The following is an 18,111-nucleotide window of genomic DNA, read 5'->3' as shown; positions in this document are numbered from 1 at the left end:
ATTTAAACAACTACTTATTCTACAATTGATCTAACTTTTGCGAAGACGCAGTAGTAAAAGGATTTACACATTTAATAAATAAATGAAAATAAATAATAATCGTTGTTAATGCAATTAATTTGGTCGTATTGTAAATGAAAAAATTTTCTGACGACTATTCTTTAATATCAAAAAGAGAAAAAAACAATTAATGAAGTAGAAAGTTTCTATTAAAATATCATGTATGTATATGTTTTTTAAAACTGACTGTATTCCGAAGGGATGTTAATAAGGATATTGCATAATATTTGTCGCTGTAATGATCTGACAGTTACTCTCTTATATGTACAGAATTTTGAAAATTAATCTTATACGGTAGATAACGCCGCCCATGCTACAACATCGAGCCTTATTGGCTGGTAGCAAATTGCCAAAAAAATACTTTCATCGTAATGTATATGAACGTACGAAAGCGGGAGCACAAAATTCGTAGAATCTTTTCAAAACTATGTGTGTGAAAGAATGCGTGAATGTAGTAATGAGTGATGGAAAGAAAGTGTAATTTGTGAATGAATTTAAATGAACATACATATACTTTCTGCTTTATTACTACTATATTTACACCTTTAGCATAATCAATTTCAACTTGACCCTAGAGTGTTAATGTTTGATGAAACGAATATTGACATGAATGTATGTATCGTGCAATTGAAAAACAGTGATCTTTTTTAAATTATGGAGTGTAACAATTGAATACTAGTGTGGACTATTAAAGTTATTTCACTTGACGGACTGTACTGAAGACTCAAATGTAGATAAAAACATAGTTAGAGAATGAGTGCCGAAAAATAATAAGTATTTCAGAGAACAATCGATATCATACAAAATGAAATTTGCATTAACGTGCTAGTATGTATATCGTTAATCATTTTGGTGCTATTTTTATATGTAACTATGTAGAAATAATTGGTACTAGGCACTCCTTCTCTATGTTTGTACTAGTACTGGCTAAATAATAATGCATTTTCTGAAATAAAATGAAAAATATCTTTTAATATCATCAATCGAATGATTAAGTTTAATTTTATTGAAAATAGTATATACTTTTATTTTCTTTTTTTCTTTTTTTCTTTTTTTTTTCATAGAATATTACGACAAAAATTCAAATATTGAAATTTGTTTTGTTCTTCTTTTTATATTAAGAACATTGAGAATAAAAAATCTCTTTCTTAGTTTCATTGCAGCACTCATTCAAGAAAAATATTTTCAAAAAAGTGTATGATTCAAATTACTTTATAACATATAAATATGTTTAAACATTTTTAAAGTCTATACTACAGGACGTCGATTAATCGTACACAAAAGTAGAAGAAAAATATTACGCCACAAATAATGGCATTTTAAAAATACTTCAATTATGTTTGTTAAAAGTTACTAATATTATATCGTAATTATTATTATACAAATGAATGTATCACGGTTTAAATATATATCTATTTTATATTAAATCAGCAAACACAAACAGTGTTGTTTCATAACAGGTTAACAACATTTTTTGAACATTCATATTGGTCCCATTACTGTTGCATTGTATTATTGCAAATTAACGATATTTTTATAAAATATGAAAGAAATTATTTATTAATATATAGTATATATATATATATTATACCAATATAGTATACCGCAATCAAATAGAAAACAAAACTAATAATGGACGGAATTGATTATCAAACTATTACACATTACAGCATTAACAGTTGATCCGATTATCTTTACCCCATTTACGCATAACACGAATAATTTGTTCCACTTGGGAATTAGACGTATTCCTGAGTAAAAGAATTACTTCAGAAAGTAGATCTCTGTAAAAAAAAAAGATACGATTAATTATAAATTAATTTATCTATTTATTAATCTATATTTTTTCCTACTATCTAACATATGATATATAAAACTTACTTTGGTTGTTTTTCTGCAACGATATATTGAAATGTACCGCAACAAGCTCCACGTTTACCTTCCCAGTGTTCTGGACTAGGATCCATACGTTCTAACATATCAAATGCTTTAGCAGCATACCAAAATTCACCTACTTTGTAACAAGTATTTGCAATCATTTGCAATAAATTAAATGACTCTGATGATGTATCCATTTTTAAATATAACTCCCACGCAAGTTCTGCTTTTTTATTCATAATATCTAAAAATATTTAAATTATTTATAAAATAATTTCAATCAATAAATATTTATAATATTAAATCACTTAAAATATATATATAAATCTGTATTACATTCATATCAAACTTACAACAATAAGATAGAAGACTGATGTAAATATAATCATTTTTGTATTTTTCATTATGTATCATCAAAAAAGCTTCTTCCGCCTCTTTAAAGTAACCTGCTGCAGATTGTGCTTGTGCATAATTAAAATTAAAATTATCTTCGTTAGAAAAGTAAGTTTTGATCGAATTTAAATAAACCAGAACTTCTTCGAATTGACGGTATAGAAAAAAACAAGATGCCATACACTGTCTACCAGGTATGGTATCACATTCTGATGCAGAAGAACCAACTAATTGAAAATATTGTTGAGCAGTTTTTATATTGTCACGCTAAAATTAATTATTATTTTATTTTTTGAATTTAAGAATATTTATATTACAATAATCTAATTAATTTTAAAAAATGTATTAACTTACGGATCCAATTTCCTGACCCATTACAGCATTTACTATGCCCTTTAAAATATATTCTTGTGGAACAGCAGGTTCAAGATCTTTAATAAGCTCATATGCTTCCTTTATATCATCTTGCTTCAAATAATATATTACCAAATTAAGTCGAGCTTCTGGTATAACATCTACTAAATTAGGTAAAATTTGTAAGGCTCCTTCTCCATTGCGAAATACCTATGATATTGATTATATTACTAAAGATAAAATCATTTTGTATTATTTATAACATATTTTTTTCCATTAATTAGTAAAAAATATTGTACATACAACGGTATTATGACGAATAAGATCATGACCAAAACTAAAAGAACTTGATATTTTTCCTATAAGTTGTTTCATTTCGGCTTGCGCAGCATTTCCATTATACAAACGAAAATGATTACAAGCTTTTAAATTGATTGCAATTGCACTATCTGGAAATTTTTGCAAGTACACTTGTAGAACTTCTTGTGCAACATCGTAATAATCTAACTTATAGTAGCATAATGCTACATATACGTTTAAAGCTACATAATCTCTGAAAAGAATCAAATACTTATTAAAAAAGTATTTTTTAAATGAATATTATTACAAAATTATCAAATATTTTTATTAAAAATAATAGTTATAAACAATATAGGTGTATAATAGAAAACGTATTGGATCAAATATTAAGGATGCAAATAGGATGGGAAATGGATACCTGCAATTTTTTAATCGAATAATAAAATATACTTCTGAGTTAGTTTCATGAATAAAATTGTTTTCTTTTCTTTCATCCACTTTGCTAAATTCATATAAAATTGATTAATAAATAAAGAACTAAATATTCCAAAAAATACTTATTTTTAAGTAAGAATACTCATAATTATCAAAATATTAGTTCTAAAAATTGTCTCCATTAAATTAATATTTTTTTCTGATATAACAATTGAATACTCAACCTGTTATCAAGTAATATCCGTTTATAAACATCAATGGCTTCCTGATAATGTGCTCTAAGATAATGTATGGATGCCAAACTAAGTTGATCTTCTAAAACATCGTGTAACATTTGATGATACTCCAGTAACTTTGCTTCATTGCCCATTTTGTGTGCTAAATGAAATAAAAGTCTTGTCTTCAATTTACTATTAGGTGCTTCTTCCAAACATTGGTGTGCTTCCGGATACATGCCAAGATAAAAATAACAACATGCTAAGTTTGTAATTAGATCTGCTAGAATATTATCTTTTTTTTTGAGATTTTGATAGATAGTTAAAGCTCGCTTATAATCTCCGAGATGAAAGGCGCAATAACCCATCCATAATTGAGATTCTACATTACTATCAGAGGTACTGTTAAATTCTAAAAGAGTTAAAGCACCAATGTAATCACGTTTTTCCAAAAATTCTTCTAACTTTGGTACATTAGTACGCGATACAGATTTTCTTGTTCCCTCTGACGAGGCTGGTTTTGATCTTGACAAAATCTGTAATTAAGAATAAATTTAATGAATATGTATATATACAAATATTTCTTCTTAAAATTTATATTTAATCATATGTATATATATCCAATATAAAAAGAAAAATATAGATACCATTTTGCATTGTAATCATAAACAGGTGCACGCTTATTGATTATTTCTGAATCGTGTGACGTTTCAAATATCACTTTGAAATAATTAAAAAAATATACACAAAATATACATTTCTTATTAAATTTTATAAACTATTAATATTTATTAAACATTAATAATAATAAATAATATTAAAATTTCAATCAATTCAGTTGCGATGTCATCGATAGAATTTCAAATTCTACTTTTAAATTAAACGCAAAAGTTTCAACCAATCAATGCTTAGATATACGTATATCGATTAGTGTAACACAATACTATCTAGCTAGGGAAAACTGTAAACAGTATGTTACTATACTACTGAGTTATAATTTGTTTATATTTTTATGTTACAAGATGTTAGAAGGAGTAAAACACGTTGTATTAGTTCTATCTGGGAAAGGTGGTGTAGGTAAATCAACAATTAGTACACAACTGGCCCTTGCACTTAAAGAATCTGGGTTTAATGTGAGTTGTCAAAATTAATCTATAAGTGCAATTAGGTTAGAAGGGGTAAATATTAAAATGTTATTAGGTCGGCCTGTTAGATGTAGATCTTTGTGGTCCCAGTGTACCATATTTATTAAACTTAGAGGGTAAAGATGTACATCAATCATCCGATGGGTAAGCTAAAGATTTCTATTAATTATTTGTTTACATTAGTTTTTAGTTTAATGAAATAATGATATAAAAATAAACAATTTTATATGCCTTATAGTTGGGTACCGGTATTTGCTGATACAGAACAGAAACTATCTGTCATGTCAATTGGTTTTTTATTAAAAAATCAAAATGATAGTGTTATCTGGCGTGGTCCTAAAAAAACAGCTATGATTAAGCAATTTTTAACAGATGTAGTATGGCAAAATATCGACTACTTAATTATTGATACGCCGCCTGGTACTTCAGATGAACATATCACAGTGATGGAAAACTTAAAGTAAAAATTATCTTTATGATTTTAATGTTATTCTATATACACTTTAAGAATTCATTACAAACATTTATACATTATTTATACAAATTTCATGTCAGTAAAGCTAATTTCAGAAATGTCAAATGCGATGGTGCAATTCTAGTTACAACTCCACAAGCAGTTGCAGTTGATGATGTTTTGAGAGAAGTTACATTTTGTAGGAAAACTGGAATTCCTATAATTGGTATTGTGGAGAATATGAGCGGGTTTGTTTGTCCGTCTTGTGAAGTAAGTGTTTCTATTAAAAGCTATTTAAATACTTAGTTGTTCATAATAGTAAATATTATTTTCTTACTTCTTTTTTTAGGAGTGTACAAATATATTTTCATCTGGTGGAGGAGTAGCGCTTTCAGAAATGGTAAAGGTGCCATTTTTAGTTAAAGTACCTATAGATCCTCAAATTGGTAGATTAGCAGATAAAGGTCAAAGTGTCTTAATTACTTTTCCCAAAAGTCAAGTGGCACAAGTATTCCGAAAATTAGTTGAAGAAGTAACTAAAAGTAAGGAGGCTTGAAATTATAAAATTGTAAAATACAAAATAAAAATAATCTATATTTTTTAATATAAAATCAAATGTTTTACATAGCACCAGTACTAAGTGTGTATTTATGTATGCATTAGATACGGAGAGAGTACAATTTTAAACTTATCTTGTACAAATAATAAAATGTACATAATATATTTGATCAATTAATATCGTCAATTTTCTATATAACAAATATTTTACTTACTGATTTTTTTATTAATATAATTATGCTTATAGTATCATATTCAATAGAAAAATTCTTATATATATATATAAATTACACTTTACTTATCTCAACAATCTTTTCTTATAAGCTGTCCAAAGTTGTTTTTTATATTCTAATACAGTAGCTAATTGATCTGTTGCTTCGATAATACCTCTACCAACAACAGCTACATCAGCTCCCGAATTAACAACTGATTCAGGTGTATTGTACTGTTGACCTAAGTTATCACAATTGTTGTATAATTTAACACCAGGTGTTAATTGAAGCATTCCTAAATCTGAAATAATATTTGATTGGCATACCAGACCAATCACCATATCTGATTCTTTAGAAATCGACAATGCCTTTTGTACATAATCCCCAGTAGTTAAAGCATTCTTTGCAGACATTTCAGCTACCAAAAATATAGCGCGAGGTTCAGTAATTCCATTTAAGGCACTTTGCAAACCGTCTATAATAGCAGGTCCAGCAACTGGATGTACTGTGATAATATCAGCCCATTCTGCTATTTTATATATTCCCTTTTTATATTGTAATAAAACTGTATTACCAATATCTGCAAATTTTCTATCTTCCATAATTAAAAATTCATTTTCTTTCGCTAGTTCCTTTAAACGTTTTACAAAGTTGGAAGAAAAATCTTCTATAATGTCCACATGTATTTTTAAAATCACAATATGTGGTCCAGCGAGTTCAATCAATTCTAAAATAGAATTTGTTTTTGTCAAATCAGCTGCCAAACACAAAGTGGATTGTTTTGCTTCCATTAGTTGAAACAATTTAAAAGCCACTGCATTCTTGGTTTGATTTGCACGTATGCTAAATGGTGTTTCCAATCTTTTGTTCACTACATTTTCTAAAATAGGTATACAATTTTATTATCTTAAATAGAAATAACTCTAAATATGAAAAAAGGTATAAAAATAATTACCCGTCAAAGAGGCAAAAGATGTTTGACAAGATTTTAAATAACTTGCTACATCTTTTACAATTTCTTGTGTAACTTTACCATAATCCAACAAATAATTCATTAACAGAGTTACATCATAAAGACTTCGCACTTTTATTCCTTTATCCTCAAGATTTTTTCTTCCACCCTGTTCCCTATCAATTACTACTAAAACTTCTGTTACAATTAAACCCTCCTCTTTTAAAGCGTTTACAGTTTCTAAAACGCTACTTCCACTAGTAATTACATCTTCAATTATTATGCAGTGGTCACCTGACTTAAAATTACCTTCTATAAGCTTTTTTGTACCATAGTTCTTAGCTTCTTTTCTCTTTATCAACATTGGAATATTGTATTCTGTTGAAATCAAAGTAGCTAATGGAAGAGCAGTATAAGGTACTCCACAAAGTTGAGTTGTATCGATTTGAGTATTTGATAATTGCCAAAGAGCTTTCGATAATTTAGACTATAAAAGAGAAATGTTATATTATTATTTTGTTAAAACATGTATTTCGTAATATGTAATAATAATATATTTTACCATTATTTGAGGAAATGCTATCATAACACGCAAATCAAAATATACAGGTGTCTTTAGACCAACTTTAGTAATAAATTCACCAAATTTTACAGCACCAATATCGTATAAGGCTATTGCCAGTTCTTTTAATTGGTCTTGCATTTTATTTATTTTTAATTATATTTACAACTGAAAAATATAAGTAACATAATTATATATTAATCTAACATATAATATATATATATATATATATATATATATATATATATATATATATATATATATATATATATATATAATAGCAATAATAATCAATTGTGACATGTGTTTCTCACTTGTTGCACTTTTAAATAAATCTAATAATTTTTTTATATATTTTTTAATAAATCTATTAATTTTTAAAAACGATAAGTAAACTAACAATGTAATATATAATATTAAAAAAGAACATACATATATGTGTGTATACATAAAAGGGCGGGTAAGAGCTATTAAATATCCAAAAACTTGCTGCAATGTGGTGTTTTCTTACTTTGTACAATGGCTGCCGGTAAGGCAAAGTAAATATTAACACGTGATTCGGCGAGATAGTAATTCTAGAATGATGATCGAGAAAATAAATAGATGAGAAAGTTAACGAGTAGTAAATAATTGAACAAATGAACCAATAAAAAAATTAACAATAGAACATGAGCAAATGCTCTGGACAATACAATGCACGTTGGTGCATTAGCAATATTTCGGTAATAAAATAATCACTGGTTGGTACAGTTGCTTTCTGCGGCTGTCGCGAAGATGGTTGACACAGAGCCTAGATACTAGGAGGGCATTCGACATAGGAAAATAACTAGCAAACGCGACTGGAAAGAAAAGGAAAGATTATTTTCGAAAATACCGCTAGGTTTCGTTATGTTCGCTAATGTCAAGTTTATAACGTCAAATTTTTCATTGACAATTGATGACAATACTGCATCATTAGCAATTGTATTAATGTTTCTTTAATTTATAAAAAGTAATATTTATTTAAAAATGATAAATAAATGTATTGTTCACGGGTGTACAAGTGGACGAGTCAAGGATCGTAATAAGAATGCTAAATTAAATCAGAGAAATACGTCTTTATTCACTTTACCACAGGTAATATAACCTTAATTGATAGTTATTAATTACTAATATAAAAATATGCAATGATGCAAATAGTAAAAAGTCTAGTCTTGTAAAAAGTGCAATTTATGATAATAAATTACAATTTACTTTTAATTGGACTTTTTAAATTTAGTTTTCTATCCTTTACTAAACTGCGACTAGGTAAGATGAAATTGAATAGATTTACACAACAAGTTGACGATAATATCTTGGGAATAATTGTAAAATAATAAAAAATTTTTTCTTATTGCTATTTTTAACGTTAATTATAAGATTTGATTAATTTATTTTGACTAACGCGTGAGTACAGTTGTTACATTTCTGCGACAATAAACAAGGTTTTAAAAACCTGATATTAGCCACACTAACGCGCTCTAGTGGTAAAATATCTGCCCGTCATTTTCAAACATTTCTAATACATTGCGATCGCCCTCCTGTTATCTAGGCTCCGTGGTTAATATATATAAAAGTAAAATACGATGATTTTTATGACATTTATTTGTTTTAATTATTATTTTAAAAATCTTATTGGTCTTTCATAAATTGTACTCTTAAGTGCATGCTCTAAAAGTCAAGTGATTACGAATCGTGAATATTCCATTAAATAAGTTTAAATCGTTTTAATACTTTTATTTAATGAAATTCAATTAGATAAAAAGATGACCAACAACCAATCAAAAGTCAATAATTCAACCGCTAATTTCCTATAGTACAAAGAAAACAAATTGAAAGCGTTGAAATATTTTTATTACTTTCTGGACATCTCAATCGTAAAATTGAAATTATTCTATTTTGTATGGTTTTTTATTTTTATTTTGTTTTTACATAATATCTTTATTATAATTGTGTAAACGAACTAAAATTTGGGTCCCGCGCGAGTTTTTATTTCTTATGTATGCTAACATATATCCATTGTAAATTTAAATTGTTATTAAATTTTTGTATTATTATATGAAAAAATAATTGAAGCATATAATTAGGAAAATAATTACATTCATTTTACTAACAAAATACAGAAGTTTTTGATCAATACATGTAATTGCATTCAAATGTAAGCACACTAAAAAGTGACGTGTTAAAACAAACGATTGATAATATTTGATTGGTCAATTTGGTGATGCTAACAATTTTAAGAGTTCATTTTAAGAAAGTGGGATATTTTAATACAAATTTTTATTTGTCATTTATATTTATAAATTGAATGATATATTAGTAGTGTTTTAACAAACGTGACTATTTATTAGTATTTTCATACGTATAATATTATACATTCTTTACTATCGGATATATAGTTGCTACTGTTTTCTTTGTAGCATTATTATTATATAAAAAATAGATATTGTGATTATTATTAAACTATATGTTTTATACAGTATGTGCATGATTGAATATAAAGTGTAACGATTAATCGGATTAATTAAAACGATAAAATGTCACAAATGGATAATGAACCTTTAAAATATTATAACCTCTCAACTGAGACTGAATTTCATTCTGTTTACATACCACATGAAAACAATGAATTATTAATAGATAATAATACAGAAAGTAATTAAAAAAAAATTATTTATATACTTTTTAAAAATTTCATATTATCAAAGTTAGTTTAAATATATTTATGTATTATAGATTCCCTTCATATTTATACAAACAAAATTGATGCTTTAAAAGTAATAAAGGAACATAAAACAGGACGTTTGAAAACATTTAAGTCTTATTTGGATGCTAAAGAATATGCTGTAAGTGGACATGAACAAACATACAACTGTGCCAAAAATAGTGTTAATGCAGGAACCCATCCTGTAATTGAAGAAAAACCAAATAATTTTAAAGCTCCTAAATCTCAAGATCTTATTTGTTTTAAAAAATTAATAGAAAGTGGAGATTTAAATGCAGTTAAAGATACAATTTGGGCAAATCCTAGGTATTTAATTGGCAGCGGAGATACACCTGCAATTTTACAAGTATGTAAATATTATTTTGTATTTATAAAATCATCAGATAATTATATACAACTACAATAATTATAAATATCATCTACTCCTATAGGAAGGCTGTCGGTATAATGCATTGCACATAGCTGTTAAAACTGGTAGAGCAGATATGTGTGAATTGATATTAAACACTGTAGGAGATACAGAATTCATACAATTGTTTTATGGCGAAGAAGGAAATAGAAGCTATGTGGACCGGGCAGAAATTATATTAGATTTATATTTAAATACACCTGACAAAGGATTAAATGAGACACCTTTACATTTTGCAGTTAAATTTGGTTTCCGAGATGTAGTTAAAGTTCTTGTTTCTTATTCACAATGTATTAAAACTTTAACTAATAAGTTCAATCAAACACCTGCTAATGTAAATACAATTAAGAAAATCTTCCTGCTATGTTTTATTTTTTTTTTTACATTACTTTAATACTCTTTGTAATTATTGTAGATAATATGCAGTAGAAAGGGTCAAGAAAATGAATCTCTCAAAAAAGAAATACATATGCTATTAGAAGAACAATTTTATGTTCCTGTATTAAGAGCTGATGATAAAACAATGCAACCAACCATCGGTGAACCATTTTCTCCAACAAGCCCATTGGTATATGTGTTATAAACATTGTATTCATAATTATTTAAGATCATATTACAACTTTTAAATATAATTTTAGAATTTAAATAGGGATCCTATAAGTCCATGTGTCAAGGTACGTGCATTTGCTGGACCTATGTCAAAGACACAAGCAATAGAATTTAGGAGAAAATGGAAAACACCACCGCGTCGTTGTAATACTCCTATTAAGAGAGATATTCAAGATATAAATATTTTAAATTCTTCCAATGAAAATTTAACATTAAGACTTCAAGATACAGAAAAGGGACTTGAACGTATCGGACGGTGTGTATAAATATTTTACAATCCTACATAAGAAATTATAATGAATTATTTAAAACCTTATTTTATAGAAATCTTGCTGAAGAATATCAAGTATCTTGGAAAGAATATTGGCATTTCTTGAATGATTTTGCTGATTTTCGTTGTGTCGACGGTTTGATGAAGCTGGAAAAATATTTGGAACAAAGATTTGCTAAACAGTCATATTATTATGATAAAGTATGTGCAAGCATTGAATTGTACACATTTACATATATACACACATATACACATATATTTTTTATCTTATAGAAAACAACTAATGAATCCAGTATAAATGCACAACCAGAATTCGTTGAGGAGCTCGATAAATTATGCCTTAAATTACAATCAATTTCGTTATTGAACAAATCCGATGAAAATGATAATGACGGAAGTAAGTCAGTTGCTTTTTTTTGTACAAACATTAAAAAAATATTAATAAAAAAATAGCAATATAATAAATTTTAACATTTCTTTTCAATATTTCCTAATAATATATTTATATTTAGATTTATTGAACCTATCAGGAATTACAGATTTATGGAACGATTCACAAAATAAACTTGACATAATAAATAATGGTAATGATTTATCCAATTTATAAGATAAGTAATATGCATGTATATGAGTATTTATTTATTATGATTAATTAATTAATGCTACTTATGGTTCATAGTTGGTGCACAATTTTTCACTCCACCATCAACTCCACCATTGATAAATTCTGATTCAGAAGATGATATGTATAGTGCTGAAGAAGGCAGTACATTGTTTATTGAAAAGTCAGTAATATAGGAAATAATGTTTGAAAATACTCTATAATTTAATTTGTAATTATATACGATCTATCAAAAATGATAAATTAATATGAATCATACCTTTTAGGGACGTACCAACAAAAATAGATTATGCTGTTTATAATGCTGTCTCGTCCCCTATTGATGTTAACAAATACCCAAACATTTATCGTTGGCGACATGAAATGCAACTCGTTATGAAACGTGAAAGTCCGCAAAGGTTTGAAATTTTATTTATTTGATAAAATTTTAAGCTAATATAAAACAATAATAATAATAATAATAATAATTTTGTTTTTATAATTTTTTTCAATTTTCAGTCCTAATGTATGTACTAATACAATCAGAAGAAGATTATTGATGAGTCCATAATATGGATGATATAAAGTACCAAAAGAATTTGTGATAATTCTTATTTTAAACGCACAAGATCTATAAAATACAAAATGTATAAGATATAAAGACTGTGAACAGAATGGACAAAAATTTGCATTTTTTGCAATACAATATTAAATGTTAAATGCTTCACATATATATGTAAATCAATAATTATTTTTTTTTATATTAACAATAAAATTGTCGTATTTACCTACCATTCTTTTTGCAGCCTAAGATGTTAATCTCTTAGAACATTTTATCAAAGATAATGCATATTTAAGATAAAGCTATATTTTCTACATATTTTATATTATGTATATATCAATAGTATTGAGAAAAAACAACACTAATAATAATTAAGTAAAATAATAAATAAAATGTCTAAAATTTTTAATTTTTTGAAATTTCTAGAGTATTTTTATGAAATAAAAAATTATAACGTAAGGCGATGTATATAATGTGATTTTCTCCATGCATTTACTTGCTATAGATAAGAAGACAATAATAAAAGTTAAAAAGACTACGGATAATGCAAATGTTATTATTACTAAATTGTTTTTAAAACGGAATATATTTTAAATTGATAATAGAATTACATGCCGTTGTATAATAATATTCACAGTTATAGATTACATAATTCACAAAATATTGAAACTCAAAATATTTGATTATAATTATGAATATATAATTAACCATGAATGATATTGAGACATAAAAATTTTATTTTAAAATATGTTATTATTATCACAATTAATTTTAAACTAATGCAAATATTGTAATAAGAATAAATCGCATAAGTTCATCTAAATAATCTCACTTTTATGAAAAATTATCAAGAAATCTGAGATTAAATTTATTTCATTGTAATAATTATCATTGAGTGTTGAATTAAATTTATTTAAAGGTAAAGCTATTTATTTGCAGCAACATTAATAGCGATCTATTTATAATTATGTTTTTCGATTTGCAATAAAATTAAACAATTTATAGTTGCGAAATGTAGGTGGAAGATCCTTTAATTCGCTATGTTCTTGACAATCGATTCATTTTTATTTAGTATATTTTTTGAAGCTAATTGTCACGAACATAAAATGTTAACATATTATTACAATGAGAATCAGCTTCTTATCTAAAGAAATATCATGATGCATCACTGCTTATGTGTTTATATGCTATCTACTTTAGGATTATCCAGAAGTTTACACAAAGCGCATTCTTCTACAGATTCTGTTAGGATTATAAACAAATATTATTTATATATATAAATATAATCAAGCTTATTATGATATAAGAACAAAGAAACGTAAGAATACACATACCTTATATTTTTTTGTATCAATCATACACAAATCGATCATCGTACAAACTTCTTTCGGTGAAACTTCCTCTGAAAGAATTTGTATCACAACATCGACATACTGGCTAACGAACTTGTTACATTCCTTAGAAATTGTCTTTGGAAGATGTTTGCAAGCAGAATAAACGATATTTTCAATTTCATCTCTATTTTTTTTCTTGCTCATTGCTCTATCAACATACTGCATCACGAATTCACAAATAATGCATGTCGCACTATCTTGTACTTTATTTTTAGTACTCATTTGTAGTGGAAAATCAGGTATCTCATTTGTCACTGAATTATTAAAAAAAAAAAATAATATTACATTAATTCTAAATTTGTTTAATAATTAATTATTAATTGGACTTACTTATTTCACCATCTTTATCAGTTAAGAAAAAGTTTCTTGGTCCTGCATCTTCTTGTGGATTACACAATTTAATATAAACACAAATTTCTTGCGGTGTAAGATCAGCAAGTAACATTTCAACTAGTTCTGTACTGTACTCTTTTACAAAGTCTGCACATTGCTCGATCAAAGTGTTTGGCAAATGATTGCATAATTTGTTAAGCTCATCTTTTATTTTCATCTGGACATAAGGAAATATGTAAAAAAAATATCTAAATAAATAATCTAGTTAATTGATTTAATGTAATTACCTCTGTTTTATTATCCTTAATGGTATTATAGATTTGTGTTACAGCAAGCAAACACAACGGACAGCTTGGCTTATCATGTGTTTCAATTATATACCCTTTAGGAGCTTCATTCCAGATTTCTATCAGCTTTTCTGATGGACATACATGGATCATTGGACATACCTAATAAAAATTTCGTAATATATATTTGTAATGTTTATTTTATGTTAAAAAGTTGTACGAACATTTTGTATAGTTTTTAAAAAAATTATTCAATTACCTGAGATGGATCGATTTCTTGAGCTAAAAGAGCTACAACTGCATCTCCGTAAGTGTTAATAAATTGTTGACACTCATTTTCAATATTACCGGGTAATTTTTTACATATTTTTCCAAAAATTTCTTTCACTTTTTCCTTTAAAATATATTACAATAATAATTAATTAATATTTGTATATAATTTCATTATAAAGCTTAATTAAATAATGAATACCTCGTTAGAAGGATCCGTAATAGCGGTTTGTACATAATGCAGTATATATTCACATAGTGCACATCCTTCACTTTCAAAACCTGCTTGTTTTGATGCAATTGAACTACCGAAGGAAACACCGTATCTTTCCAATGGTAATTGCATTTCTTCTATTTCTGTATCGTGTTTCTTCTCAACCTCTTTTTCCATTTTATTATTCAAAATACGTACGCCAATTTCGGTTGCCTTTGCAGAAAGAAGGGGTGCAATTGGACCCTGTACAATAAAGTCAAAATATATATTGAACTACTAAATGATTATTAATTAATTTGAAATAATGCTTCATATAATTATTATATACAATTATTCTTTTTCCTGGACGGGGGCAGATACCAGACATTTGACATACAGCATTGCCATTTAACTTGTTCGTAAGATACATGTATATTTCTGGGTAATATTCATCAACAATCGCCCTACACTGTATAAACAGATAATTAAATTTTGTAATTGTCTATTTCACTAATGAGATAAATATAAAAATTATTTAAAAGCAGAATATACATACCTCAGTAGCAAAAGATTTTGTTTGTTTGCAAAGACCCTGAAGCACTAAATGAAATTCAGCTTCTGTAGTGTTTGCTACTAATAAATCTTTTAAATGACCTACAAGCTGTTCACATAATTTGCATGGAAGATCATCATTAACTTCAACCATACCAACGCTGGAAAGTGGTCTCACTTCTACATTTATAGGCTGTAATAGAATGTATATATTAAATTTACTATATATGTTTCGTTATAGTATAATAGTATTTATCGTATATACTTTTACATTTCCATTTTCATGTTTATGAAATTTATCACTACACTGGCCTGATAAATGGCATAAATTCTGTGCATTAAAATTATCTTGGAGATGAGAATAAATTGCATTGAAGTGAGTGAGGATAATGGACGAACAAGCATCTGAAAATGAGCTGAAATCTCCACAAATGTTGAGCATTTCTTCCAACATTTTATCCCTTGGTACATCCTTTAAATTATATTCCATGTGAGTTGCAATTGTAAAACATTTAGAACATTCATCAGGTTCAAGTTCATCTTTCTCCAATGATACGGACTTTAATTTCATATTCTAAAAATATAATATCATAAAAAATAATATAATCATATTAATAAAAATATTGTATTACATCGAAACATAAGGACTTAGCTCACTCCTTATTTATATTGAACTTTGTTCTATGTTTAGCAATATCTAATCTTGTAATATTCGTAAATATCTAACAGTCATATTACACATAAGTATTTATCTGTCAATAAGTTATTTGTTCACAGCTGTAAACACAAAGAAGCTTACATTGTGAAATAAGGAATAATGACAATCTTACCTCTGACGTTTGTTTTTGATATTCATGCAGTAACATATCAATATGCGCTGAATTACAAAGACCTGCTACTGAACATACTACAGATGGATTCATTTGAGAAGCTAGAGTCTCCACAAGTTCAGGAATGAATTGATCAACAAGTTTCATGCATTCCGTCACTATTGGTTTAATATGAATCAATTTGCAGCTTCCTTCAAACACTGCTTTCAAATCTTCTTGAGTCTGATTACTTTCCAGTTGATCTCGTGCCTGTTGTACCATATCTTTACAGACTCCACAAACTGTATCATTATCTTCCGGAACTTCCATTTTCTCCCAAATATTCTTAATGCAATGATGAGTGGCATGGCAACTTGAAGAAGTTCTGTTATATATAAAAAAAAAAACAAACTAAAATCTAGCATTCAATAGATTTTGATAATGTTAGATAAATCTTGCGCATACTTATAATTAAGTTTAAAAAGTTATTTGATCCGTTATGATTGGTTTAAAATTAATATTATTTTCTTCTATGAGATAAAATTTATTTCAATAAAATGTTTAGATTACTAAACTTACATTATGCTTTGACACCAATAAGCTGGTCCCCATGTGCATTCTTGAGCTCCCAATTTATTGGGATTATTTATTCCTTCTGCTGTAATAACTACTCTAGCTGTGGATACTACAAAACAAAGATTTAAAAAAAGTAACTATCTTAATAAATATGAATTACTTAGTAATATTCATACTTGTATATATAAATTTAACATATTTAAAAGATACATTCAAATGATTAATGCTTCCAGAAGTGCATTGTTAACGTCTGAGTCACCTTTCTCGTCTGCTGAATAAGTTTCTTTTTTCTGAATAATATAAAATTACAATCTATGACCAGACTTTAAAATATCATTATCATGATTACTCATTTAAATATATATATATATATATATATAGAAAGAGAGAGAGAGAGAGAGAGAGAGAGGGAAAATTGCATACAATTAAAAGAATTAATTTAAGTGTTTAAATATAAAAAATTAAAAGGATAAAAAATAAATAGGACCATAAAATGTTCTTTTAACGTCATTAATTTACTACTTATTGTAAAATATAAACAATCGATATGGACGTAGTAATCCACTACGTCGTTAAAGAACAAAGGACGATACTTACCAGATAAAATCGCGCAAAGCGCGATTAATGTTTCCTTCATTTTCTATCACTACAAAACACTTGATCACTTCCAAAGACTTTTCAAAAGCTGATATCCAATTGGTATAATTGAGGCTTTTTATTAAACGTAAATAAGCAAAAAATTGATTGATATTACGAACAAGTAACGTATAAACTTTAGCAGTTGCGCTGTTGTGATGACGATACGAAGTTTCCACCGAATCTTTACAAATCAACTATCGCATGAGGAGGCGCTGTAAGCTCTACTATCAAACAATATATTGTTGGGTATATGTATATGTATGTATGTATATATGAGTCTGTATGTGCGTGTCACGTGCCTCAGAAATATATACGTATATATATATATCAGTAATAAAAAGAATG

General features: G+C 26.9%; 5 protein-coding genes across 8 annotated transcripts; 2 read left to right on the top strand and 3 right to left on the bottom strand.

The window, feature by feature from the left end:
* Positions 1 to 1,083: 1,083 nt before the first annotated feature.
* Positions 1,084 to 4,546, bottom strand: Ttc26 (tetratricopeptide repeat domain 26). 2 transcript variants are annotated; one of them, XM_089170447.1, is made up of 8 exons: positions 4,283 to 4,546; positions 4,078 to 4,171; positions 3,645 to 3,798; positions 2,989 to 3,238; positions 2,686 to 2,895; positions 2,292 to 2,598; positions 1,942 to 2,182; positions 1,084 to 1,844 (listed from the first exon to the last, which is right to left on the bottom strand). In XM_089170447.1, exons 1-8 carry the CDS (start codon positions 4,283 to 4,285, stop codon positions 1,733 to 1,735), a joined length of 1,371 nt encoding a protein of 456 aa, XP_089026573.1. In that variant the 5' UTR covers positions 4,286 to 4,546; the 3' UTR covers positions 1,084 to 1,732. The 2 variants fall into 2 exon arrangements, with proteins under 2 accessions (XP_089026573.1, XP_015186449.1); XM_015330963.2 differs by having other exon boundaries at positions 3,645 to 4,171; positions 4,283 to 4,539.
* On the top strand, positions 3,914 to 5,966 carry Nubp2 (NUBP iron-sulfur cluster assembly factor 2). The gene is made up of 6 exons (XM_089170449.1): positions 3,914 to 4,034; positions 4,658 to 4,768; positions 4,836 to 4,924; positions 5,019 to 5,240; positions 5,351 to 5,504; positions 5,584 to 5,966. Exons 2-6 carry the CDS (start codon positions 4,658 to 4,660, stop codon positions 5,788 to 5,790), a joined length of 783 nt encoding a protein of 260 aa, XP_089026575.1. The 5' UTR covers positions 3,914 to 4,034; the 3' UTR covers positions 5,791 to 5,966.
* r-l (rudimentary-like) lies at positions 5,809 to 8,337 on the bottom strand. Of its 2 annotated transcripts, XM_015330984.2 has the most exons (5): positions 8,257 to 8,337; positions 7,951 to 8,093; positions 7,519 to 7,686; positions 6,960 to 7,443; positions 5,809 to 6,884 (listed from the first exon to the last, which is right to left on the bottom strand). In XM_015330984.2, the coding sequence occupies exons 3-5, from the start codon at positions 7,657 to 7,659 to the stop codon at positions 6,091 to 6,093; spliced, it is 1,419 nt and encodes a 472-aa protein (XP_015186470.1). In that variant the 5' UTR covers positions 7,660 to 7,686; positions 7,951 to 8,093; positions 8,257 to 8,337; the 3' UTR covers positions 5,809 to 6,090. The 2 variants fall into 2 exon arrangements, with proteins under 2 accessions (XP_015186470.1, XP_089026574.1); XM_089170448.1 differs by lacking the exon at positions 8,257 to 8,337 and having other exon boundaries at positions 8,030 to 8,250.
* A 1,187-nt stretch (positions 8,338 to 9,524) lies between these two features.
* Positions 9,525 to 13,951, top strand: Ankle2 (ankyrin repeat and LEM domain-containing protein 2). Its single transcript, XM_015330561.2, has 11 exons — positions 9,525 to 10,191; positions 10,273 to 10,607; positions 10,693 to 11,004; positions 11,086 to 11,238; positions 11,309 to 11,535; positions 11,604 to 11,751; positions 11,824 to 11,947; positions 12,063 to 12,134; positions 12,230 to 12,335; positions 12,439 to 12,570; positions 12,671 to 13,951. The coding sequence occupies exons 1-11, from the start codon at positions 10,074 to 10,076 to the stop codon at positions 12,720 to 12,722; spliced, it is 1,779 nt and encodes a 592-aa protein (XP_015186047.2). The 5' UTR covers positions 9,525 to 10,073; the 3' UTR covers positions 12,723 to 13,951.
* Sap-r (prosaposin) lies at positions 13,281 to 17,967 on the bottom strand. Of its 2 annotated transcripts, none has more exons than XM_015330603.2 (12): positions 17,725 to 17,967; positions 17,131 to 17,236; positions 16,573 to 16,936; positions 16,014 to 16,316; positions 15,747 to 15,935; positions 15,540 to 15,659; positions 15,200 to 15,454; positions 14,987 to 15,121; positions 14,728 to 14,889; positions 14,438 to 14,657; positions 14,048 to 14,361; positions 13,281 to 13,955 (listed from the first exon to the last, which is right to left on the bottom strand). In XM_015330603.2, the coding sequence occupies exons 1-12, from the start codon at positions 17,762 to 17,764 to the stop codon at positions 13,947 to 13,949; spliced, it is 2,217 nt and encodes a 738-aa protein (XP_015186089.1). In that variant the 5' UTR covers positions 17,765 to 17,967; the 3' UTR covers positions 13,281 to 13,946. The 2 variants fall into 2 exon arrangements, with proteins under 2 accessions (XP_015186089.1, XP_015186079.1); XM_015330593.2 differs by having other exon boundaries at positions 16,008 to 16,316; positions 17,725 to 17,966.
* Between the last annotated feature and the right edge of the window lie 144 nt (positions 17,968 to 18,111).

This window comes from Polistes dominula, unplaced genomic scaffold (assembly GCF_049000335.1).
Source record: "Polistes dominula isolate Pdom_NZ unplaced genomic scaffold, Pdom_raw_medaka contig_15, whole genome shotgun sequence".
Taxonomy (NCBI): Eukaryota; Metazoa; Arthropoda; class Insecta; order Hymenoptera; family Vespidae; genus Polistes; species Polistes dominula.
The sequence above is the reverse complement of the archived record's forward strand: the minus strand, read 5'-3'. Positions and strand labels throughout refer to the sequence as shown.

Excerpts from the sequence above, each read along its gene's own strand:
- Ttc26 (XM_015330963.2), bottom strand. Across the intron at positions 2,599-2,685 it reads TGGGTCAGGAAATTGGATCC|CGTGACAATATAAAAACTGC; the intron begins GTAAGTTAATAC and ends AATTAATTTTAG. Across the intron at positions 2,183-2,291 it reads CAGTCTTCTATCTTATTGTT|ATATTATGAATAAAAAAGCA; the intron begins GTAAGTTTGATA and ends AAATATTTTTAG.
- Nubp2 (XM_089170449.1), top strand. The coding sequence starts at position 4,658 with ATGTTAGAAGGAGTAAAACACGTTGTATTAGTTCTATCTGGGAAAGGT. Across the intron at positions 4,925-5,018 it reads GTACATCAATCATCCGATGG|TTGGGTACCGGTATTTGCTG; the intron begins GTAAGCTAAAGA and ends TATGCCTTATAG. Across the intron at positions 5,505-5,583 it reads TTGTTTGTCCGTCTTGTGAA|GAGTGTACAAATATATTTTC; the intron begins GTAAGTGTTTCT and ends TTCTTTTTTTAG.
- r-l (XM_015330984.2), bottom strand. The coding sequence starts at position 7,659 with ATGCAAGACCAATTAAAAGAACTGGCAATAGCCTTATACGATATTGGT. Across the intron at positions 7,444-7,518 it reads TAGCATTTCCTCAAATAATG|TCTAAATTATCGAAAGCTCT; the intron begins GTAAAATATATT and ends TCTCTTTTATAG. Across the intron at positions 6,885-6,959 it reads ATCTTTTGCCTCTTTGACGG|AAAATGTAGTGAACAAAAGA; the intron begins GTAATTATTTTT and ends TACCTATTTTAG.
- Ankle2 (XM_015330561.2), top strand. The coding sequence starts at position 10,074 with ATGTCACAAATGGATAATGAACCTTTAAAATATTATAACCTCTCAACT. Across the intron at positions 10,608-10,692 it reads ATACACCTGCAATTTTACAA|GAAGGCTGTCGGTATAATGC; the intron begins GTATGTAAATAT and ends CTACTCCTATAG. Across the intron at positions 11,005-11,085 it reads TCAATCAAACACCTGCTAAT|ATAATATGCAGTAGAAAGGG; the intron begins GTAAATACAATT and ends TAATTATTGTAG.
- Sap-r (XM_015330593.2), bottom strand. The coding sequence starts at position 17,764 with ATGAAGGAAACATTAATCGCGCTTTGCGCGATTTTATCTG. Across the intron at positions 15,122-15,199 it reads TTACGGATCCTTCTAACGAG|GAAAAAGTGAAAGAAATTTT; the intron begins GTATTCATTATT and ends TATATTTTAAAG. Across the intron at positions 14,658-14,727 it reads TTAAGGATAATAAAACAGAG|ATGAAAATAAAAGATGAGCT; the intron begins GTAATTACATTA and ends CCTTATGTCCAG.